General features: G+C 38.6%; 1 protein-coding gene across 5 annotated transcripts in view; it reads right to left on the bottom strand.

Moving 5' to 3' along the window:
• Nucleotides 1-25,417, bottom strand: part of Gabra5 (gamma-aminobutyric acid type A receptor subunit alpha5) — a 92,511-nt gene that overhangs the window by 20,690 nt on the left and 46,404 nt on the right. For all 5 annotated transcript variants that reach the window (XM_021648721.2, XM_021648701.2, XM_021648717.2 and 2 more), the window contains one exon: nucleotides 17,653-17,735. In XM_021648721.2, the coding sequence (XP_021504396.1) occupies nucleotides 17,653-17,735 (83 nt within the window). The remainder of the gene's footprint in view (nucleotides 1-17,652; nucleotides 17,736-25,417) is intronic.

The following is a 25,417-nucleotide window of genomic DNA, read 5'->3' on the forward strand; positions in this document are numbered from 1 at the left end:
TCATTCACATATAAGAGAAAACTTTATTTCTCTGGATCTAGGTTACCTCACCCAGGATGATTTATTCTAGCTCTATTCTTTCCTCTGAAAATATCATAATTCATTTTCCTTAAGAGTCAAATAATATTCCACTGTGTAAATGTATCACACTTTCATTACTCATTCAGCAGTTGAAAGGAATATAGGCTGTTTCCAGTTTCTGTCTTTATAGACAGAACAACAGTGAACATGAATGAGCAAAAATCTCTGTAGTAGGATGTAGAGTCCTTTGGGTATATGGGCAAGAGTGGCAAAGTTGAATCTTGAGGTAGATCTTTTTCCAGTTTCCTGAGGAAACTGATTTCCATGGAGACTGTACAAGATTGCACTCTCATTAGAAGTGAAGGAGCGTCCCCCTCTCCCACATCCACATCAGCATGAGTTGTCATTTGTTTTATTGATATTGAGCATTCTGACAGATTTGACATAATTTTCCTGATGTCTAAGGATCTTGAACATGCCCTAAAAAATTCTTAGCTGTTTCTACTTCATTATATGAGAACTCTCCACTTAGTTCTATATACCATTTTAAATTGGTTATTTGTTTTCTTGACATTCAGCTTTTTAGTGCTTTTTTCTGTTATATACTATCAGATGTATACTTGGCAACGATCTTTTCCTATTCTTTAGGCTGCCACTTTGTCCCAGTGATGGTGTCCTTTACCACACATCTTTTTAGCTGCATAAGGTTTTAATGCCTGAGCTGTCAGTGTGCTGTTCAGAAAGTCCTTTTCTATGTCGGCAAGTTCAGTTTTATTCCCCCAATTTCTCTTTTTTTTCAGATTCAGGGTTTCTGCTCTTATGTTGAGGTCACTGATCCATTTGGATTTGAGCTTTGTGCAAGAGCACAATATGGATCTGTTTTCATTCTTCTACATGCAGACATCCAGTTTGACCAGCACCATTTGCTAAAGATGTGTTTTTTCCATTGTTTCTGGTTTCTTTGTCAAAAGTTGGGTATCCATAGTTATGTGGACTTATGTCTGGGTCTTCAGTTTGATTCCATTGATAAACATGTATAAACATTATTACAATATCATAATGTTTTCACTACTATAGTTCTGTAGTACAATTTGAAGTCTGAGATCCTGATAACTCTAGCAGTTCTTTTATTATTCAGGGTTGCTTTAAGTATATTTTCTGTATTGGATTGGGGGAGGAATGTGTGTTTCCATATGCAGTTGAAAGGGTTTTTTTTTCCTCCATTTCTGTGAAGGATTTTGCTAGGATATTGATGAGGATTGCATTAAATCTGAAGATGGCTTTTGGTATGATGGTCATTTGCACAATATTATTCCTACTAACTCATAATCGGGGAGATAGTTCCATCTTCTGGTGTCATCTTCCATTTCTTTTTTCAATGTCCTAAGGTTTTTATTAAACAAGTCTTCCACTTGTTTGGCTAGAGTTATCACAAAATACTTTATATTTTTGAGGTTAGTGTGAAAGGTTCCATTTCCTTGACTTCTTTCTTGGTCTGTTTTCCATTTCTATATAGAAGGGTTACTGATATTTTTTGTGTGTTTCTTTTATAACATGCTACTTTGCTAAAATTATTGATTAGTTATAGAGTTTCCTAGTGGAGTTTTTAGGTTGTTTTATGTACAAATAAAGATACTTTGTCTACTTCCTTTCCTAATTGTATACCCTTGGTTTCCTTCAGTTGTCTTGTTATTCTACCTAAAGCTTTAAGTGTTATATTGGATAGGTATAAAAAAAGTAGACAAACTTGTCCTATTCCTGATTTTAGTGGAAATGCTTTTCCACATCCCACCATTCAGGTTGATATTGGTTGTGAGCTTGTTTTATGATATAATTGAACTCCAGCGTTTCTCTATTTAGTTTTTGGCTGGATGATGTGTGTGTTGGAGAGAATAGGGTATGGAAGTCACCAGTCACCTATTATCACTGTGCGAGATTCAATTTGTAATTTCAGCTGTAGTAGTGTTTCTTTTATAAATGTGGGTGCCCTTGTGTTTGGCCTATAAATGTTTAGAATTGCAATATTTCTTGGTGGACTTACGTTTGATGAGTATGTAGTGTCCCAGGTTTTCTGATTACTTTTGGCTTGAGGTCTCTTTTACTAGGTATTAAAATGGCTACACCAGTTTGCTTTTTGTGTCCACTTTCCCCCATTCTTTTACCATGGGAGATGTATACCACTGATGTTGAAGTAAGTTTCTTGGAGGCAGCAAAAAGATGGACCCTGTTTACTTTTCCAATTTGTTAGTCTATGTCTTTTTATTGGATAATTGAGAACATCAATAATAACTGATGAGTTATCAGAAAGCTATGTTTACTAATTCTTGTTAATTTTGTTAAGGTGTGGCTTTACCCCCCACTTTTGAATACTGATATTTGATAATTTATTTCTTATGCATTGGGTATAGTTAATCTCTTCAGACAGAAGTTTTCCTGCTAGTGTCTTTTATCGAGCTGCATTGGTAGATAGAATTTGCTTAAATACAATTGTAGAATGTTTTTCTTTCTCTGTTAATTGTGATTGATGGTTTTGCTGGGTATAGCAGTCTGGACTAGCATCTGCAATCTTTTGGAGTTAGCAGAACATCTGGATAGGTCCTTCTGGATTTCAGAGTCTCTATTGAGAAATCTTGTATTATTTTAATAGGCCTGCCTTTAGATGTGATTTTGTCTTTTTTTCTTGTGGCTTTTAATATCCTTTCTTTTTTCTGTAAACTTACTGTTTTGACAGTTTTATTTCTGGTCCTGTGTGTTTGGGATTATATATGTTTCTTGTACCTTAATAGGCATGCCTTTCTTTATATTGGGGAGATTTTCTTTCTTTAATTTTGTTCAAAATGTTTTCTGTGCATTTGACCTGGGTTTTTATTTCCTTCCTCTATCCTATCATTTATAGGTTTGGTCTTTTCATAACATCCCAAATTTCCTGGATATTTTGTGTCTGGGTTTTTTTAAATATATATTTAACTTTTTCTCTGGCTGATCTTTCCATTTCTTCTATCTTGTATTCAATACCTGAGATTCTCTCTTTCATTCTTGTCCTCTGGTTTTGATGCTTACCTCTGCAGTTTTATGTTTGACATTCTCAAATTTTCATTTCTACATTTATTTATGTTTGTGTTTTTATTTATTTTATTTATTTATAGAGAACTTTCAAGTTTCATGAATAAAATAGAGAATCTAGTCCAAATAATAAGAAGATATAATTTTTTAAAACACAAGAAACATGTAATGCATGGAAAAATCTAAATCTTTGAATTATAGGCACAGATGAGAGAGAATAATCTCAAGTTAATGGCATAGACCAGATCTTCAACATGATTACAGAAGAAAACTTATCCAAACTAAGGACACACACACCCATATAATTAAAAGAAGCACATAGAACACCAAATAGACATCAATAGAAAAGAAAATCCTCACAGCATATGACTCTTAAAACACTAAGACACAACAAAGAAGGTATATTGAAAACTGTAAGAGAAAAAGAACACAAATCATATAAAGGAAAACCTATCATAACACCTATTTCTCAGTAGAAGCTTTGAAAACCAAAAGAGCCTGAAGCAATGTATTCCAAGTCCTACAAGAGGAACCTACAACATGTCCTCTGTAAGACTCCACACATCAGGGGATTGAAGCAGATGCTGAGACTCTCAGCCAAACTTTGGGCAGTGCTCAAGGAGTCTTATGAAAGAGTGGGGGAAGTACCCAAAGGAGACAGGAGCTCCACATAGAGACCAACAAAAACAACAAATCTGAGTCCAGGGAGGCCTGCAGAGACTGATGTACCAGTTATGGTGTTATCATGGGGAGGACCTAGACTCCCTGCTTAGATGTAGTCAATAGGCAGCTTAGTCTCCATGTGGGTTGCCCAGTAAGGGGAACAGGAACTATCTCTGACACGGACTCTGTTGCTGCTCTTTGCTCACTTCCCCCTGGTGGAGTGGCCTTGCCAGGCCAATGAGAAAGAAGATGTAGGCAGTCTTGACGAGACTTGATAGGCCAGTGTCAGGTGGTAGGGGAGGAGAGCTCCCATTTTTTGAGGACTGGAGGAGGGAGATAGGGAAAAGAGGCAGGGAGGGTGAAACCTGGAGGATATGAGAGAGGGGGCTACAATCAGGTTGTAAAATTAATAAATAAAAATAATAAATTAAAAAAGATAGTGACACTCAACATAAAATAATAAATGTAGAAAAACTATCTGCCATGATTGATTGATAATGAAAAATTTTCTATGACATAAGCAACCTAAAAAATGTTATACCCAACAAACCAAACCAAAGGAAAATGCAGGGAGCATTATTTCAGGCCGAAGAAAGGAATGAGCATAGCAAAGAGACTGTGGAAAGACATAGGGAGCCCTAATTATTAAAACACAAAATAACAATAACAAAATAATGAACAACACCAAAAATCAACAACACAATTACCCCAATAAACACATACAAATTTCAGTAATAACTTTATCAATGGGCTCAATTCTCCAATTAAAAGAAATTGACTGAATGGATCAAGAACCAAAATCCGTTTATCTTCTGCCTCCAAGAAACACATTAGTCTTAAAGATAAGCTTTGCCTTAGAGTAAAAAGGTAAACAAAAATATCCCAGTCAAAAGGAACCAGGAAGCAAGAGCTGTTGTTTTCCTGATATCTGGCAAAATACACACCAAATTAAAACTAAACAGAAGAAACAAAGTGGTACACTTCATTACAATTAAGGTACAGTTAATCAAAAAGATATTCCTATCCTAAACATATATGCACCAAACTCAGATGTGAGCCAGTTCCATAAAGAATCTACTACTGGCTTTAAAGTCACAGATTAATATTAATCCAGTAACATCCCACTTTCCAGGTCATATGAACAAAACAACACAAAACAAAACAAACAAATAAACAAAAAGCAGAGAAGTATCAGAATTAATTGACATCATATGTAAAATGGGACTAACAGGTATCTATAGAATATCCAAATTAAAACACCAAACACCAAAAAGCACAGAGTCTACTGAGCAGCAGATGGAAGCTTTTCTTAAAAAGCCCATATCATGGGACACAGAATCTTTATACATTGAAAAAAATTGGAATTATTTCTTGTATCCTATCTGATCAAAACACAATAAAACTTAAATTTGACAGCCAAAATAAACAAACAAAACATCTAGTAAATACACAAACTCATAAAAATTAATCAAATCATTGTAACAAGGCGCCAGATCTTGGTACGCAAAAGACCTTAACACAAGTGACTCTGATGGCAGTCCCATTCAGGCTGTAAAACTCAGCATGTAGACAGCACCACCTACCATAGCTAAAGCAAAGGCCTACTATATCAAAGTCTATAGTTATGGGAAATGTACTAGCTTTGCTTTTGGCTTCTGTAGCTCTGCTCCTATCTCTATCTATTCTTTTTAATAGAAGTATGTTAACCCAAGATGTGTGTGTGTGTGTGTGTGTGTGTGTGTTTGTGTGTGTGTGTGTGTGTTTGTGTGTGTGTGTGTGTGTGTGTGTGTGTGTGTGTGTGCACTTAAAAGCTCACTCTGAGAAAGGCTTGAGGCTACACTGGGATCCCAAACACCCAGTATGGTTGTCACCCAGCTAATAAAGACTTTGTATTGGCTTAATCCCAAGTCTGTGCAGTCTTCTTTGCTGAATACTCCAACACTCATTACTAAATAATGAATGGTTCAAAGAAGAAACCCAGAAATATAGAAAAAATATCATATAACTAAATGAAAATGAAAACACAACTCAATACAACAAAACCTCTGTGACATTTTAAAAGCATGTTTTCTAGGGAAACTTATACTTCTAAGTGTCTGTATGAAAGAAAGAAAGAAAGAAAGAAAGAAAGAAAGAAAGAAAGAAAGAAAGAGAATACAAGTTAATGACTTAATGATACAATTAAAAAGTTGGGGGTTAGAGAGATGGCTCAGAGGTTAAGAGCACTGGTTGCTCTTCCAGAGGTCATGACTTCAATTCCCAGCAAACACATGGTGGCTCACTACCATGTAAAATGAAATCTGGTGCCCTCTTCTAGCATGCAGGTGTACATGCAAACACACATTGTATACATAATAAATAAATCTTAAAAGAAAAAAGTTGGAAAAACAAAAACAAATCGAAATCAAACTGGGTCAATGGCAAGAAATAATGAAATTTAGAGCATAAATCAACTAAATCAAAACAAAGAAAACAATAAAAAGAATCAACAAATACAAGAGCTGATTCTTTGGGGGAAAAAGATAGATAATATTATTAAAAGACCCTTTACCCAACTAACCAGAAGGAAAAAGAGATGACCCAAATGAGCAGAATCAGAAATAAACTAGAAAACACTACAACAGACACCAAAGAACATTTGAATATTATGAAATATTTTATAAATCTCTACTTCATGATGCTGGAAGAAAAAAAAAAAGAAAGAAAGAAATGCATGAATTCTACCAAAATTAAACCAAGACAAACTCAACTTCTCAAACAGACCCAGAGAAAATGAGGAGTTAAAATAGTAAGAAAAATCTTTCCAGGAAAAAAAAAGAAAGAAAGAAAAAGAAAAGAAAGCCCTGACTAGATGGATTCTCAGTAGAATTCTACAAATATTCAAAGTCCTTCTTAAGCTACTAAAAAAATATAGTAACAGAAGGAGCATTGCCAAACTCCTTCTATGAAGTCATTATCACTCAAATACCTAACCTGGGTAAAGACAAAGTGGAAAGGAAAACTGCAGGTCAAATATCCCCAATGAACGTAGACTCAAATATACTCAGTAAAATACATGCAAATAGAATACAAATATGTATCAAAAAGAATATACAGTATGATCGTGTTGGCTTTCTCCTGAAATGTGGAGATGGTTCAACATTTTGATATAGTGTGTTTTCATTTTCATTAATTCTGGTAAATATTTTATTTCTTCAGTGGCTACTCATCATTCAGTAGTATGTTGTTCAATCACAGTGATTATATTTTCTGTGTCCTATTGCTGTTTTTATATAGTTTCATTACATTTTGGTCAGCAAACATGCAAGGAAATGCTATAATTTTCTTGCATTTGTTGAGCGATGCTTTGTGTTATTATTGAAAGATGTGTATTGATTCCTGTCATATTTTTGGTTTTATGCTGTTTATTTTTTAATTAATTTATTTATTTATTCACATTACATCCTAATTACAGCCCCTCTTCTCCTTCCAGAGCCCCCTTGCACATCGCTTCCCCATTCTTCCCTCTCTTTCTCCTCAGAGAAGGGGAAGGTCCCCCATAGGTACCAACCCACTCTGGCACATTAGGTTGTTGCAGGACTAGGAGCATCCTCTCCCACTGAGGCCAAACAAGGCAGTTAGGGAATGGGATCCAAAGGGAAACAACATAGTCAGAGATAGCTCTCACTCCAGCTGTTGGGGGATCCACATGGAGACCAAACTGCACATCTGCTGCCAGTGTGCAACAGGCCTCAGGACCAGCCCACGCATGCTCTTTGGTTGGTAGTTAAATCTCTGTGAGCCCCATGGGCCCAGGTTAGTTGACTCTGTAGGTCTTTTTGTGGAGTCCTTTACCCCTCTGGCTCCCTCAATCATTTCCACAGCTCTTCCCTAGAACTCCCCAAGCTCTGTGTAGTGTTTGGCAGTAGGTCTCTGAATCTGTTCCCATCAGCTATTGGGTGAAACCTCTCAGAGTTGCTATCTAGGTGCCTATCTAGTAGTGTCAGGAATTGGTTCTCTCCCATGGGATGGGTCTTAAGTATAGGCAATCTTTGGTTGATCATTCCCTCAATCTTTGCGTCATCTTTGCCTCTGCACATCTTGTAGAAAGAACAAATTTTGGGACAAAAGTGTTTGTTTTCCCAATCTCCCTTTATTTAACCAATGACCTAACATTGTTATTTTTTCCTTGTCACTTTTTTTGGATGTGCTTCTTTCTCTCTATAGTCCCAAGTGTTCTTTCCAGTATCTTCTGTACACCTAGCTTAACCTGCTTTTATTGTGGAAAGTTTTCTTTCTCTTGCTATTATAACAGAGGTGTTTGCTGGGTATAGTAGCATGGGCTTACATGTGTGGTGTTTCACACCTTGTATTATACTGACCCAAGTCCTTCTGGCTTTTAAATCTCAACTGAAAATCAGCTGTGTTTGTGTGTGTGTGTGTGTGTGTTTGTGTGTGTGTGTGTATGTGTGTGTGTGTGTTTCTTGCAGAAGCTTAAATAATGCAAGATTCTGAGGCTCAGACACAGATTTGAACAAAATGGTTTTCTTGATTCTGAAGGGTAAGTATCCTTTAGAAAGAAAGCAGTCCTCTGCTTCCAGCTTCTCCCAGGCTGGCTCTGACTGGCTGAGCTTCCTTGTCCCAAGCACCCCCTCTGTATCTCCTCCTTGCTGTGGTTGCTAAAGGCAGGGACTCTGCACCTGGCCTCTAATTGGAACTGCACATACAGGGCTGGAGCTGTGCTGTCAACAGACACTCTCACAGGGCACTAGGAATCCTACCCTGAACCTAGAGCTATCATAGCTCTATGTTTATTGAAAGCCATGAATAAACTGAGAAATGTCTATCTGAAAGCTCAATATGAGCTCAGAATTTAAACTAGGACTAGGATACTGTAAGAGAATTTTTACAGGGGATTTAGGATTTTTCTTCTGTTCTACTTGCTTCTCTGTTGCTGTAATTAACACCATAACCAAAGCAACTTGGAAAGAAAGAGCTTATTTGGCTTACAAACTATCATGGAAGGAAGCAAAGGCAGGAATCTAGAAGTAGGAACTAAAGCAGAGACCACGGAGGGATGGTTTGCCAGCCCCCATGTTTTATGCAGCCTGCTTTATGAAACAACCCAGGACAACCTGCCCAGAGCTGGATGTAGAGCACAATAGTCTTGATCTTCATACATCAAGTATTAATTAAGAAACGATCTGCAGATTTGTCTACACGGCAGTGTGAGGAAGACATTTCCTCAATTGAATTACCCTCTTCCCCAGTAATTCCAGTTTGTAGCAAGTTGTTAAAAACTAACCACTACATTTGAAAATATAGATATTTGACTTGAGATAGCACAGGGCATGGGAAGTGCTTACCTCATGAATTACTTTTTGGTGTTAAATTGCATAAAGGGATGGGGAACAGGTGACATTGTGTCACAGGGAGTCACAAAAGGCATAGAGATGATCTGAAAAGTGGTAGACTCTGATAGTTCCAGTGCATCCTACTATATAATTGAGACATGGAGCCCAAGGTCACACTGGTATCCCTGATAGCAGGGAACACCTAATGTTCCAAGGCATGAAACTTTCCAAACCCTGCCTTCTGAAAGAAGTGGGTTGCAGGTGGCTCACAGTAGCTGATGTTCCTTTGGGGACTTAGACATCATTATAGACAAGGATAGACCTTGGGTAGCCAGCAAGGTGGGCTGCTGGGAGGAGCACCTGGGATGAAGACCAGACTGCTTCTGTTCCTTGCTGCGCATTATTCTCCCAGTTCATCTTTGATGTTGTGGGATGAGAGCAGAAATCAGTATTTGCCTTCTAATAAGGGTTTAACAGAATAATCATTGTTAAATTAATCATGTAATGAACACATGGTAACTCACAGGTGTATATTTTCAAACTGTTAGGATTGTAAAAAGTATTAAAAGGCTTACTTATATTGCTGATATTAGTGGAGGCAGCCAGTAACGACAGCAAAGTGACCACGTGGACACCAGCATATCTAGTTTGTCAGTTCAGCGTGGCTGAGTTCAGCCCTCCTCATCATGTTAAAGGTGGAAAAAATAGCTACTTCTGATCATTTCAGCGTGGATGTTAGCAGTCCGCACCAAATTCTCTTTGGTTAGAACTGCCACTTCTGCTACGGCAGTAGAGTAGACAGTGAGGCCTTCTGAGCTCCTCTGCCATAATTTAGAGTTCTACAAAGACTCACACTTGTCCTCCTATGCCAGGCAGGAACAGAGTTGTGCAGGAAGGTTGCAGGCATTTTCCCTCACAAGTAAGTTGGAGAAGATATAGTGCCAATTCTCAGTTCTTTCCCTCAATGACACTTTTGATCTCATGTGGTGCTGTGGATGTAAGGGTTGACAATAGTATAGCCATCCCTGTCCTGACAAGGCCATTCAGAAATCATCAATTCTAAAGAACAAAGTCTTTCTGATATTAACTAGCAAAGTGACCAGGAGCAAGCTCTGCCAGCTTGAAGCTTCTTGCTTACCTAATCTGTAGTTTAGGGCAAACAATACTTCTAATGGGTTAAAATAAAGACAAAACATAGACATAAATATATGTTCAGTAAATAAATGAGTCATACACAGTAAGTATGTAATGACTAATAGCAAATCTAAATGTAACCAGATATGGAGAAGAATTCTAGCTTGGTGTCAACTCTACCCTCATGAAAAGAGCCTTGCACTTGAATTTATTTTCTCTTTTCCTTACCTTTTTTCTATTTTCTTTTCTTCTCTCCTTTCCTACCCACTTTTTTTTATGAATGCTGTGGATCCAATCTAATGTTTCATGCAAGCTAGATGCATACTACTTCTGAGCTATAACATAACTTTGAATTTAATTTCTTATTGTCATTCAGCCTGTGAGGAGAGTAGTAGTCATATGTTTTGACTATTTAGGGACACCTAGGAGTTTCTGGTCACTATATAAGATATTTTTATGTTGCTCAACACTAATTTAATCTGATATTGAAAATATATCAGAATTTAATCAGAATTGTGATTTAAAATGGATAGGATTTGAGTTCTCTGAAATCCATATCCCTAGTCCTCTTTCTTGTAAAACAAGAGCAGAAACACAAAAGTTAAAAGTAGCTACTCAAAAGAACAGGTCACATGCCAAGTACATTTGTGACTTTCTGCAGTGTTGCAAGATGATAAGCAAGTCAACACTCAGCACATCAATTACAAAATATAAAGAAGAAAATTTTGCAAATGGTAAATGTCTATCAATGCAGCATCATTGTCATCCTAGGGGATGACCATCCCTGTTTCAAATCTAGCAGGCAACATTGGTCCAGTGGGTTTTGCCACCAACCAGAATTCACCAAGAGATAAGAAAATGATAAGCCAGATGGTGAACCAGTAAAGTGTCTCACTGTTGCCATCTAAGCTGCAGAGCAGGGTCATGGCTGCCAGGACAGGAAAGATTCTAGGTCCTACAAGACACTTAGACTATGATTAGAGAGTCAGTGGTAATCGTCTTTGTGTTTATGGGCCTCAGTCAGACCAGACATGAATGATAAGGAAAGGACTGTTAACCAGTCCATAGCAAGAATGCTGTCTCATGAAGAGAGGAGCCAGTAAGCTGGGAGGCCAGGCAACCAATGTATGAGAAAGTTGTGTGTGCAGTGTCCTGTTCCTCATAGACCAATCAAACAGCAGCTGCTTCTGGTCACTTCCAATCTCTCAAGAAAACCTGTTTTCCAAGTACCTGGTATTCACACCTTGCTGGGCTCATTAAATAATGTCCCTCTTTTATCCTACACATTTGAGTTTCCTTCCTGCCCACTATTGTTCCAGAACACTGTCTTTTTCGGATGCCTTCTGTCTTCCTCATGGCAATACCCCACACCACTGAAATTCTGTGCTCATATTTCTAATCGTCTCACTGCACTCAGTAGAGTAAAGAGAGCTTGCCATGCCTAATGGTTGCCCAATCCTTGAAAACTCATACTGGATTAAGATCCTGGAGAGGTAAGCTATTAGGACTTGAATAGGCTATGTGATAGCCCCCCACAAGATAGAATTTGTTCCCTTATAAAACAGCTACAAAGAGATTTATTGTTCTTTCTAGTCTTTGAGGTTATAGCAAAAAGACAGCCCTGAAGGAAGAGGAAGAAATACCTTCCTAGATAGCAATTCTAATGACAACTGGACCTTGACCTTTCCAGCCTTCAGAACCATAAGAAATAAATGGAGTAATATTTTCATAAACATAAAAATATAAATGTAGGGCTAGAGAGATGGCTCAGCAGATAAGAGCACTGGCTGTTCATCCAGAGGTCCTGAGTTCAATTCCCAGCAACTATTTGGTGGTTTACAATCATCTATAATGGTATCCGATGACCTCTTCTGTCATGCAGGCATACATGTAAATAGAGCACTCATATGTATAAATAAATATTTAAATAAATATATATATAAATGATATTAACGAACACTGTGACTAGTGTTCATTAACATATAAGGCATCTTTTAAGAAGTGTTTTAGTCTATTAAAAAGTGTTTCTCTTATTTTCTTGCCATGTCCTCCTAGGGCAAAAGAGTAATAACTCTCTCTGGAGTCCATTAGGAAGGACACAAGCCCTACTCCCCAAGGCACAGTCCTTACTACCCAAAGACCCGAATAACTTGTCCCTGTTACATTGAGCATTAGGTTTCTAAACATGAACAGGAGGAGGCACAATCATTCAGATGACAACGAAAGTCAGAATTAACTACTGTGTCAGCGTGATTATGTAACAAATCTGAACTTGACACACACAGGTAAGACTTCAGTGTGTTTCAAAACCTCATGAACTTTGATGCTCATATCTACCAAGCTTTTTGAAACTGTGGAGCTGCTGTGCTCTGGGCATCCTAAGTATAATATCACAGTCAAGAATCTATACCTGGGATGCATGAAAAGCTCATAGCATGAAATGCACAGCCCATTTCCTCATCAAAGGAGTTTCTAGGTGTAATTTAGTGTTTTCTAATTTCCAGATCTTATCTCACAATTTAAGCTAATACACAATGCATCATTCTAAGAATAAAATCAACAAAAGAATTAGGACCTTCCTTCCTCTTTTTCAGATAGTTTTGATTGGAACATAGCAGATGGAAGTCATGCCATTATCCCTGTGTAACTTCCTTACAGTCTAGGAGGGCCTGTCTGGAAGTTAGGACTAATTACAACACCGAGAGGAGAGGCAGCAATGATAGGTAGCCAGCGCACTCTGTATCTACACAAACAAGAGAAACCTGAGCATGTGGTTCAGCAGGAGAGAGACACACATTTGCATTCTTTTGTCTCCTAGTAGCAAAGAACTGTTGAATTGGGTAATTTAAACTCATTATACTTGCATATTTAGCTTCTGCATGCTCACATGCATAAGTAGCATAGGGTAACAAGTTAGATAAGCCTCTTTTTTTAAAGCAAATCTAAAAGATAAAAGACAAATAAAAACACATTTAATTCAATAGCATTTCTTCTCTTAAAAATAGTGTTTTGCTCTTTGACACCCCCCCCAGGGGAGGAGCAGTCCTGTTAGGCCACAGAGGAGGACTTTGCAGCCAGCCCTGAAGATACCTGATAAAACAGGGTCAAATGAAAGGGGAGGAGGTCCTCCCCTATCAGTGGACTTGGAAAGGGGCAGGGAGGAGACCAGGGAGGGAGTGTGGGGTTGGGGAGGGAATGAGGGAGTGGGATACAGCTGGGACACAGAGTTAACAAAATGTAATTAAAAAGAAAAATAAAATTAAAAAAAAGTGTTTTGAATGTGAAGCTTATATAAGCTGAGGAAAGGTAACTTTTCTAGAGTTTTCTAGCTGTCAGTCAATTGTATTGGACATGATATGTGATGGTTGGCATGATGCAGTAGTGATATTAAATACTGTGAATAAATGATGAACACTGGAATCATATCAAATCTAACTTTACAACATTAAAAGATACATGACAATCTCTTCAAGAAAATTAAAAGAAATCTGACATTACAATCTCAAATTTCTACTGAAGTAAGGAATTGTCCCTGCTGATTTTGCTTTATTTATGGTGTTTATATTATTTAGTTTCCTGATAGAGAGAGGGAGGAGTCTCCATGAAGTATGTATACATCTCTGAGTGTGAGAAGTGATTTCATTTCAGTTGGTTGCTTGACAAGAATAAGATAATTTTAGTGACGGAAAAAATTAGGCTGTCAAATACCTTTCTTTATCCAAAATTGCTTTTGAGCTGTCTGCCCAAAAGCACGTCATTGCCATTAAATCTGGGATCACAGCGGCCTGAATTCATCTAGCCAGTGACTAGAGTAGCCTCACAGTGTGGCAAAAATAGTCTTTGTGTTTTGTTTTTGATCAAATCAAAGCATAATCTTCATATAAAAAAAGCAGCATAAATTTAAACCACAGTTAATGTTCTAGAGATGTGAACAATTCCTGTTTCTTCAGGCATGGGACTCGGTAGCCTCAGATGATCCACCTGGGGACTTCAGAGGAAACATCACAAACACTGGTGTTCACCACCACCCACAAGTGATTCCAAGAAATACTGGCGAGAAACCTTTATACCATTCCCCCTAAGAAACAGATGTTGTAATTGCTCTGTAGCACTTGAAAGAAACAGTTAGAAAAAAAAAATGTTTCCTTCCACAAACTTCTCTCCAATAACCCTGCCTCATTTTGGAAGCATAGGATAATCAATAATGAATCCCTTTGGGTCAGAAAGGCTCATTTCCAGGAATGACAGAGGGTAGAAATCAGGCAACAGCTACTATTATCTGTACCCCATAAGAAATCACTCCTTGGGCATGGAAAATATTGAGGAGAGCTGACACTAGGAAGTGTCGGCTTTTAGAGGCTGTAAATCAGTGCTGTGCTGTAGCTAAGTCCAGGCAGGATTCCTCTCTCCTGCTGAAGAATCCCAGCCTTCAGGAGATCACAGCTGCAAAGGGATGAGCACAATCTTCCAAGGAAGATCCCCAGACAGTAGCTAGAAATGTGATGTACATAGATGCACAAAGACACCCCAAACCTCCCCCTTACCACAACTCTGCAGCCAGGAAACGCTAAGATTGAAGCCTGAACCTAGCCAAGTAACTGTATACAAATGTGTGTGTGTGTTTAAATATAGGATATATTCGTTTTTAGATTAAGAGAACAATTAGCATACTCACATATATAACTATTATAAATATCATATTTACATCTGTAGATATGCATTGTAATGAAAATATGTGTTTCCTCTAGATTTTACAGCCTCTGCAATGAAACTGGTAGGAGCATGCATCCAGACCTTTCTATGTGCTTCCTTACGTTTCTATTTTATCTTATATTAAGAACTGTGAACTGGAGGAATTAGGAAAGCTGCAGGTAGTTAAGAACAAAAAGGCAGGCCCTGGGCCAGTGAGTACAAGTACAGCTGCTTACACTGCTGGCAACCATAACCATGTAGCTGCTCTGCACATCTCAGCTCAGTCCAAGATGGTAAAACAACAACACAAATACAAATGCAAAAAAGATTCTGGAAAGTAGATGAGGTAGGTCACAGTTCACTATTTTGACTACTCGAGGGGGTACATAGTGAACTAATTGTTAGTGACAACTGAAGAGTCAGGCTGATAAAACTCAGTTAGCCAGCAAGATCCATCTCCCAAACATCAGCTTCTTCTGGGGAATAAAAGACGTGGATGGAGACTCCAATTATCAAACTTTTTCAGAGGGCTGCCTGAGGCACAGACATTGATCTTTCCTGTCTTTGAGTGCTAAGAGGACTCAGCATGCACAAGACACATTGGAGTTTCTTAAAACAAAACTGGTGAATTAGACTAGCACCAAACGTGGTGAGATTCAGAGTGTCTGAACAGGAGGCTTGGTGAACATGACCAGATCACGAAGACTGGAAAGATGGTTACAGGAAGTTCTTTAATGTCATACAAAGGTCTATGATTTAAAGGCTTGGTCCCTGGGGTGATATATTGGGAAGATGCTAATTAAGTGAAATACTTAAGTCATTGGGAGTAAACCCTTGTAAGAAATCTTGAGATCCATCTAATTCCTTTTCTTTTGCTCTCTGTCTTGTTTGGGTGGTTTTGTTCTGCCACGTGCTCCAGTGGACATGCCATCTTGCTACAGACCCAAAGAAACCAAATGGTCACAGACTTACAACCTTGAAACATTTGGTCCAAAAATACTTTTCATTTTATAAGTTGGTTATGTTAAATACTTTGTTGTAGTGGCAGAAAGCTAAATAAAAATCAATGCTTTATGCAAAGTATTTGCCAATATAAATAAATAAATAAGTATATAATAAAGAAAATAGGTAAATATGTTCAAAAATGAAACAAGATAAAAATAAACTCAAATGAAATGAAGCTGCATGACTTACCTGTCAATGTCTTCACAATAACCATTGTAAAGATATTCACCAAGGTCAGAGAAGTAACACATGTACAAAGTTTTAACAGAGACAGAAAAATACAAGACTACCACACAGAAATAAAAAAGCAAAGGATTACAACACTTGAATTGAAAAATTAAATAAAGTACATTAACAGATTAGGTAAAGTACAAGAAATAATTGTTGAAATTTAAGATATTGGAAATTATTCCACTAAATTTTTAAAAACTATGAAAGAATGAGAAAGAGATTTAAGAAATGCCATCAAGTGGACCAACATGATGAAGCTTCAGAAGACAGGAGGGATTCTCAAATGTCGAAATGTGAGGAAAGAGATAAAAAGATTCAAGGGGCCAAACAGGATCCATCTATTTCTCAAAACACAAAGAAATTCACACCAAAACTTTGTAAGTAGGCTAACAAAAATGAAAGGTAAAGAGATGTTTGAAAGCAGCAAAACCAAATGTGACTTGAATACATTCAAAGTCCAAATCTTCCATCCCACGGTGGGATGGCTAATGTGAAAGGAAGGAAGCCTGAATGATGTCAAAGATACCTGGCCAAAGGATAGGGTATCCAAGATTCAATGTCCCTCCCCTACTTTTCAAGCTTAATGTCAAAGAGAACAGTCTGTTTTTGAAAATGAAACCTTAATCTGGTGCACAGGTCTGTAATCTCAGCTACTTTGAAGACTAAAGCAGGAGGGTCATAAGGTCAAAAGCAGCCTGTAGAGAGAGTTCAGGTAGGGAAGCCTGGGTTACCTAGTGAGACCTTGTGTCAAAATGAAAAATACAATGAAAGCTAGAGATACAGCCCATGAGAAAGCATGTTCCTTGCATCTGTAGGACTCTTCAGTATAGGAAGAGGTTAAATAAAAAAGAGTGTCAGGTCATATGAGCATAAAGGAAAAAGAACACAGGAAGTTCAGGTCATCTCAGTTCTAACCCTCACACATAGGGATTGGGGAACTATTACATACATCTTCTGTCTTAGTGGCTGGAAACCAGAAACATCTACTAGATTTGAGAAGTGTGTACCTAATGCAGTTTGATTTGACTAGTTACTCAAGTAACACTGACTTATAACTCGAGTGTTCTGAATGAGTAGACACTATGCACCTGACAGACAAGATCACTGAACTTACCAAAGACTCTACAAGAGAGTCGGTGTAATAATGCAAAACAAAACAAAACAAACAAGCAAACAAAACACTGGCTGGGTACTCCAAACTGGGAGGTTTTAACTTGAGGCATGAAGAACACAGGGGTGAAGGGTCTCTGCAAAGAAAAGCTGAGAAGAGGGGCTGCTAGCAAAGATCTAAGGAAACACTGCCACATCAGAGGTGCACATTCTAGATGTTTTGGTATCTGATCTATGATGGATGCTCACTGCATGGTACAGACCACATGTGGAGGATTACACACTCAGATAAAACATATCTATAAACCATACCTGCAGTCACAGACTGAGCCCAGTTCTGAATGAATGTGGATTTGACCCCAAAGCATACTCGCAGCTCTTACAGGTGAAAACAACTTACAACTGCCAAATTTTAGGGGACAAGCGTGGGCATCCATCGGGAAGTCCTCAAGCTGCATTGGGCACTCAGCAGAGATAGTCAGGCTGCAAAGTAAAAGGAGATGGTTAAAAGGGCCCTCCTCTTCCCTCCCACAAAACCATTTGTATTAAATATTTCATGAGTGTTTTTTATGAAATTCTCTAACTGTTCCCACTAAAATTACATGGTTGTGCTGTAAATGAGTGTCTTTTGGGAGTAGAGGTGTGAGTCCAAAGCACTCAGAACATCTGTGGCACGATGCGTGTGCCTATCTACACACCGTTGCCCATACACCCATCTGTGGTGCTTTTCCAACGATGACTTGCTACTTCCTACCCCTTGTTTTCTTTGACAAGGCAAAAATTACATTTATTTTCTTAAGTAGTTTATGCACTCAATAAATATAAATTTAAGGTAAATGTACAATTAAATCTTTGCCAGAGCCGCCTTTTTTCATTGCTTAATGGGCCACAGAGGAGCTTGTAGTACAATAGCAATTTTCTGTTGCAACCCGGAAAATTATCCTTTTATTTCAAATCTAGTCTTCCACATAAGGATGTCACTGAAAACAATGCTCATGGCCACAGTTGCCCATTCCATGACAGGCATTGTGCGAGGGCTCTGGCTCTCACCATCACCACAGTAGCATACATCATTCTACCACAACTACCACAGTGGATCACAGATGGAAGCAAGGCTCCAAATATAAAGCTACTCAGTGGAGAACCATGAGGGGAGCTCTAGCTGCTGGCCTCTGTCTGCAGAGAGGCTCTTACAGCATCTAGCACCTACCCTATAACTTCACACTCTACTCTCTAAGTGCTACACAGTGTGCAGATGCTGAGGCCCATACATGCCAGAGCGGGCTCCCTAGAGGTTTATAGAGTAGAAGATTTTAGTGTAGTAGTATGCAGTTGGTTGAGCCTTTAAGAGGTGAGATCCAGTGAGTGATGATTAGGTCACTCAGGGAACCACTCTAAGGATTGATTCAGTTTTTGAAGAGCTCCAGAAGTTCCCTCAAGAGTAGCTTACTGGGGGTTGGAGAGATGGCTCAGAGGTTAAGAGCACTGCTTGCTTTCCCAGAGGTCCTGAGTTCAATTCCCAGCAATTACATGGTGGCTCACAACCATCTATAATATGATGTGATGACTTCTTCTGGAAATCAGGTGTACATGCAGATAGAGCACTCATATACATAAAATAAATAAATATTAAAAGAACAAAAACAAAAAGTAGCTTGCTACAGAGTGCCAAACTAGTCCCTGAATTCCTTTGGTTTCCCACCTCACCATGGACTACTTCCACAGGTGCTCCTGCCATTGTTATGTCATGATCACAGAGATCTCATTAAAGAGGTGAAATAAGTTACCTAGAATTTGTCAGCTTCCAGAGCAAGAGCTTAATAAGCCTCTTTTCATTGTATATTACCCAGCATCTGGCATTTTGTTGCACAATGAAAAACAATAATATGCATGCTTTTATGTCTCTACAGAGTTTTAAATAATTTTGCAAAATTCTAAATTGTACTAATGAGCTTATTTTTATTTCTTAGGCTCTCTTGCATTATTTAAAATTAAATTAATTACATAAAATTGAATAAAACTATGAAATATTTGACTTCTTTTGCATGCTAAAATTCTAATGTTAGAGCAGAAAGTAAATAACCCACTGTTGTCCATTGTTTGTTACATTAAGCAGAGATGTTGTTCATGGTCTCAGGATGCAAATGAAATGCATATTTGCCTTTCCCGCTTCCTTTTGTTAAAACAGATTAGCCTGTTGTTGTTAAATTGGTAACATCAATCACAGGTGACCACTGCAGCCTGAATAGCCAATCAAGCCATTCTTTGAATAAGCAAGATGTAAGTGCATGTCCATCAAAAAGAGGAAATTCTTTGACACCGTTTTTCATGACAATCACTAGAGGAGTGAGTCACTAAGGGCCTGGAGTACAGTGGGGGGCAAAATATGCTACTAGTTCTCGCTCTCAGGTGTAGAGATGATGTGGAAAATTATAAACTGCAGATACTCATAGAACATAGGATACATACACATATGCACAAAAGTTCTGACATGTCATATTCACTTAATATTTCCTCTGGTACATTTCCTTTTAGGTTATGTGTATACATACTGCCTTTTGACTGTTGGTATAAAAATGTATCTTCTGCACATTCAAGCGGAATGAACCCTCCACTAAAATCTCAGTCATGACTTTTAGAAACTAACTTTAAAACTCCAAATGTGTACTATGTACACATCTGTCAGCATAGCTAATAACCAACAGACTGTCTTTAAGCTCTTATTATTTTACAGGATTGCTAACTGAAATGAATATCTTCAGCTACAAATTATGAAAGAGAAATATTATCAAAGACTGTGGAGTGGCAATATAAACAGAGATTAACTTACCAGAATTAGAAGACAGGACTTTAAAAGCACAGCCTTTGAAGATAATATCCAACCATCATAAAACTACTGTCCATGATTGTTAGTAAATTTAAGGAATGTATTAGAGAAAGCAACAATGAACAGAGAGACTCAACAATAGAACCAGAAACCATATGACACAGTAACAGCATCAAGCAACATGTGACAGTGAGTGCAAGAAAGGAGAGGATTGTGGGAGTTGCATGACTCTGTGATTTTTACTCTGCTGGGAACACTGGGGTTCCATCAATGGGAACAGTGCAAGGGGTGAGCCAACTATAGCACAAAGATGTCAACTAGCAGACTCAGCTTTATGTCACCCCTTAATGACATGAGCAACTTCATGAGCTCTCTTTGCCTTTCCAAATGGGCACATATGGAGATGATGCCAATGGCAGAGCCTTTCTCTGGCCATTTTCATGTCAACCAGCTCTCTTAACTGCTTCTTACTCCAGCAGTCTCTCAGCTTCCCAGGAGCCTACACACCAATGAGAAATTGAGTCTTACACTTTGGTGCCAATGGCTCATCCGCCATTCCTATGTGCTGGTTTTGTTTGTTCACATTGCCACGATGGGTTTAGAACTTAGAATCTCTGTGGTTTGTCTCCAATTGCCAAAACTGACCCCACAGAAAGAAGATGCCTATCTTGGGCACTTTGAGAATCCCTAGTATATTTTTTCTCTGCTTCTGGCCAACATTACTTGCGTAAAGGAAGACCAGAGTGCCCAGGCTGTCTTTGGGGGCTTCCTGCAGATCCTAGGCCCTGAGAGCTGCCCACCTGCAGAAGCTAACTGTATTAGAACAGCTTAAGGACTATCTTGGCAAGAGATGCTCACCAGGAATCTTCTTTTAGTATATTGTGAGAGTGGGAATGCCACATATATTCATCAGGGGGCAGAGGACTATAGAAAATATGTGCAGAAACCAGTGCACAGAATTTAGCTAGTTATTTTAAAGGCTCTGTAAGAATGGTCCCAGCAAAACCATAAAAAAACAGTGGTTTGTATAATACAACTACCATATTAGTAACTAATCATACCTTATTTCTATGAAGTGTCTTATAATCAGTTTGAAGCCTCAGGACAGCTACGTAACCAGTGATGATCTCTGCCCTCTAACAGACAGCAATTGTTCAGATGAATCTCTCAAGAGTGAATGCTTCAATCTCAGCAATAAATTAACTCCTCTGCTGTCTTTACACGTTGAACAAATGGCCTAGGTCTTTCTAGATAGAGGAACTCTTCTAATCTGCGTTTTTGGACGCAGAGAGTACACTGACAGTTAACCGGCCCCCACACAGCATTCAGCTCTGATCCTTTTATGGAAAGACCGGCTGTCATAGACCAAGAGCCAGCTAAGTCAACCATACAAAGCTTTCATGTTTTTAGCTTTAGTAAATGAAGCTCAAAGGATTCAGAGTTCTGCCTTTGGCACAAATTCACGGAATTTATGGATGATACAGACACATGGCATTTGTTTTCTAAAGGTTCAATTTCTGTTTTACTTATAAATTCTGCTCAGACAATTAAAGCATTAACAAATGGAACAAAATGAATGTACAAAAACTTGTTTTTTTCTGAGTTGTTAACAGCAGATGATTTTTTCTTTATTAAATTTATTCAGCTTACATCTTGGTCATAGGCCCCTCCCTCCTGCATCTCCTCTCCTCTACTTCTCAGAATAGGGGAGCTCCCCCTAGCTGGACACCTGAGGTCATCTATTCACATGAGGACTGAGTTCCTCTTCCTCCCCTGTTGCCTGATAGGGCAGTCCCATCAGGAGAAAATGATCAAAAAGCAAGTAAGATAACTCATGTCAGAAATATCCCCCACTCCCCTAAAAAGTGGGCCCACATGAAACTTCAGATGCCCATAAGGCTTATCTGGTGCTTTCTCAGCAAACTGGAAATAACCATACCTCAAAACCCAGCTATTCTACTCCTGGGCATACACCTGAAAGATGTTCTACAATACAAGTTCATTTGCTCAACCATATTCATAGCAGCTTTATTCATAATAGCCAGAAGCTGGGAACAACTTAGAAGTCCTTCAGCTGAAGAATAGATAAAGAAACCGTGGTACATTTCACAGTGGAATACTACTCAGCCATTAGAGACAAGGAAACCATGAAATTTGCAGGTAAATGGATGGAATTAGAAAAGATCATCTTGAGTGAGGTAACACAGACCCAGAAAGACACACATGGGATATACTCACTTATAAGAGGATTTTAGTCATATATTACAATGCACAGACCCCAAGAAGATAAGTCTCATGGACAACAACTTACTTTTCGTTTTAGATTTTTTTAAAGGTTTTTTTTTTTTTTTGAAACAAGGTTTCTCTGTGTAGCCTTAGTTGTCTTGGATTGTGTAGACTAGGCTGGCCTTGAACTCAATGAGAACCTCCTACCTCTTCCTCCCTGAGTGCTGGTATTACAGGCATGTGCCACCACACCTGGCTACAACAACTTATTGTTGTTTTTTTAAAACAACTTCATTTTAAGATAAGGAAAACAGCAGGGCTGGAGAGATTGCTCAGCAGCTAAGAACACCAACTGCTGTTCCAGAGGGCCCATGTTCAATTGCCAGCATCCACATGGCAGTTCAAAACTGTCTGTAACTCCAGTTCCAGGAGACCTGACACCCTCACACAGCCATATACACAGCCAAAACATCAATGCACATGAAATAAAAACAAACAAATTTCTTATCTTTTTTAAAAAAGATAAGAAAAAGAGTACTTTGCAAGTGAAGATCTTTGTTCCCAATTGGTTTTATGCCACAATTGATTGTTTAGGACCCCAAATTCACTGGTGGGGTGACACTCCTGTTTCGCCAGATGGTCACTCACAGGTAGAAGGTACTTTATTATTTTTTTTTATCAGTTACATTTTATTAACTCTGTATCCCAGCCGTGTCCCAATCCCTCATTCCCTCCCAGTCCCTCCCTCCCTCCCTCATCTCCACCATGCCCCTTTCCAAGTCCACTGATAGGGGGGATCTCCTCCCCATTCATCTGATCCTGTTTTATCAGGTATAGAAGGTACTTTAAAACTAGTCTAAATAACCAAATTCTAGATTAGATTTTTATTAACTATGTTATATTTGTAAAAATGCCTAACTTCTTTAGTCTAGTCTTCCCATTTGGAAAAGAAAGAAAATAGTTGATTTTGCACTCTGAAAAATGTAGATATGAAACAAAACGTTAAAAGGATTGATTAAGTTAGAAAGTTCAATGATGATAAGGTGACTAAAGATTGAAGATTTTTTTCTTTGCATGGAAATACTGCAGCAGAAGATGTGCTTTGAACATGCAGACAGCATCATAAACATCAAGAAAATGTACAGCACTCCCAAACATAGGGCTACCCACCTCACAAATGGGATTTTGCAGATGCAATTAACCTAAGGTTCTCAGAGTGGGAGATTGCCTTAGAATAACTAGACTAGTCTAATCCCACAGGTTCTTACAGGAGAAATGAAAGAGTAGAAGACTCAGAGGAAATGCACACTTAAATGCAGGCATGAGAATGATAAAGCCTGGAGCCCAGACATGCAGATGTCCTCAGTACCTGGAAGCAGATGTGAGAATGAGGTCAAGAGCTCAGGAATGCAGCTGTCTTCCAAGAACTGGGTGAGACATGAGTCTCATCTAGAGCTCTGAGAATAAATGCACCTGTCCAATACCTTGATTGTCAACCCATGAGACATTTGTGGCTCCTGACTTCCAGAACTATAAGTCAATAGAATTTGTTGTGTTTTAAGCACATACATTTGTGATGATTTACTGCAGAACCAGTAAGAAAAAAAACCCCACAAATTTTGGTACCTGGAAAAGAGGTTTTACTGTAACAAAGTCCAGGAACTATGGAAATGGCTTTAACAATGGGCTGACAGGAAAAGTCAAGGTTTCCTGGGATGGTGAGACTATGAATAACTATAGCCTCTATGGTGGTTGAATGAGAATTGGCTCCGCCTCTAGGTTTCCAGTTGAGAAGGGTTAGAAAGTATGGTCTTGTGGAGGAGATGTGTCACGAGGGGATGAGCTTTGATGTTTCAAAAGCCCGTGCCATCTCCAGTTAGCTATCTCTGCCTCATGTTTGTGAATTAGATGTAAACTCTCACTGACTCATCCAGAACCATGCCTGCCTGCCTGCTACCTTAATAGTCATAGACACACCCTTTGAAACTGTAAGCCCCCAAATAACTTTTATGTCAATGGCCTTGGCCATGTAATTGAAAAGTAATTAAAACAAATGGTAGGCAGCAGGTGGAGAACTGTCAGTGGCCACTGTTGGTAGATATCAAAGTGCCACTGGGCAGATTCTGAAGCAAATATGGAGTTACTGAAAACTGAGAAAGCAGATCCTGTTATATGGAGGCAGAGCACGCTGGTGAATGGTATCTATAGTAACAAGGAAGCGGAAGTGTAATTTGCACATAATTGTAGAAAGCTAAATAATACTTCCCTACTCTCCACAGCAGGTAAATAGTCCCATGTCTAAGAAAGAGTCTTTGTGGATGTGAATAAGATATTTTGAGATAAAGAGGCCATCAATGTGGACCCCAAGTAATGACAGGGGTTCTTGGGAGAGAGAGGTGGGAGATGAAACCAGACAGAAGAGCAGAGGAATGTCAGTTGTTCTGCTATCAGCCTGAAGATGCAGGCAGGAGTCCTGGCATAGAAATGCAAAAGATACATATCTAAGAAATGACAGTAGTGCTTACCTGAGTTTCCAGAGGGCATGTGGTCCTACCAACATCTTCATTTTGTACCTGTGAAACCAGTTTTTAAACCTTGGCTTCTCAAAGCTTAAGAGAATATACTTGTATTGTGTTAAGTATCGAAGTTTGTAGTGACTTGTTGCAGTAATCATAGAATGTGAATAGCATGATGAAGCTGGGAACTCAAGTGGAAGAAATTGCCTCTTTTCTTCCTACATCTCCCAGTAAATCATGAGGAGAAAAGAGATGGAGGGAAAATTGCTAACAGTGAAGCTACATTTGATGAACTTGACATTTTCAGCTTGTCTCTGCTATAATTAGTATATTCTTTACCAAGATTATAGAAGCTAAAGACCAAAGTTGTATTTGACACCCCTTGTCAAGAGCTTCAGAATCATCAGAATAGAAGAGTAGGGCTCAGAGACCAAAGACTTAGAACTAAGGGCCTGGCTTCAAATCCCAGATGATTCTTCCCAGGCCAGAGTTAGGAATGGTTGGGGATAATGCTTTCATTTCTCTGTCCTGTTAAATGGGAATGCCTATTCTCATTACTCTCTGTCTGCCTTGCTGTGTCCCAGTCCCAAAATCCA

The sequence above is a fragment of the Meriones unguiculatus genome, chromosome 14 (genome assembly GCF_030254825.1).
Source record: "Meriones unguiculatus strain TT.TT164.6M chromosome 14, Bangor_MerUng_6.1, whole genome shotgun sequence".
Classification (NCBI taxonomy): domain Eukaryota; kingdom Metazoa; phylum Chordata; class Mammalia; order Rodentia; family Muridae; genus Meriones; species Meriones unguiculatus.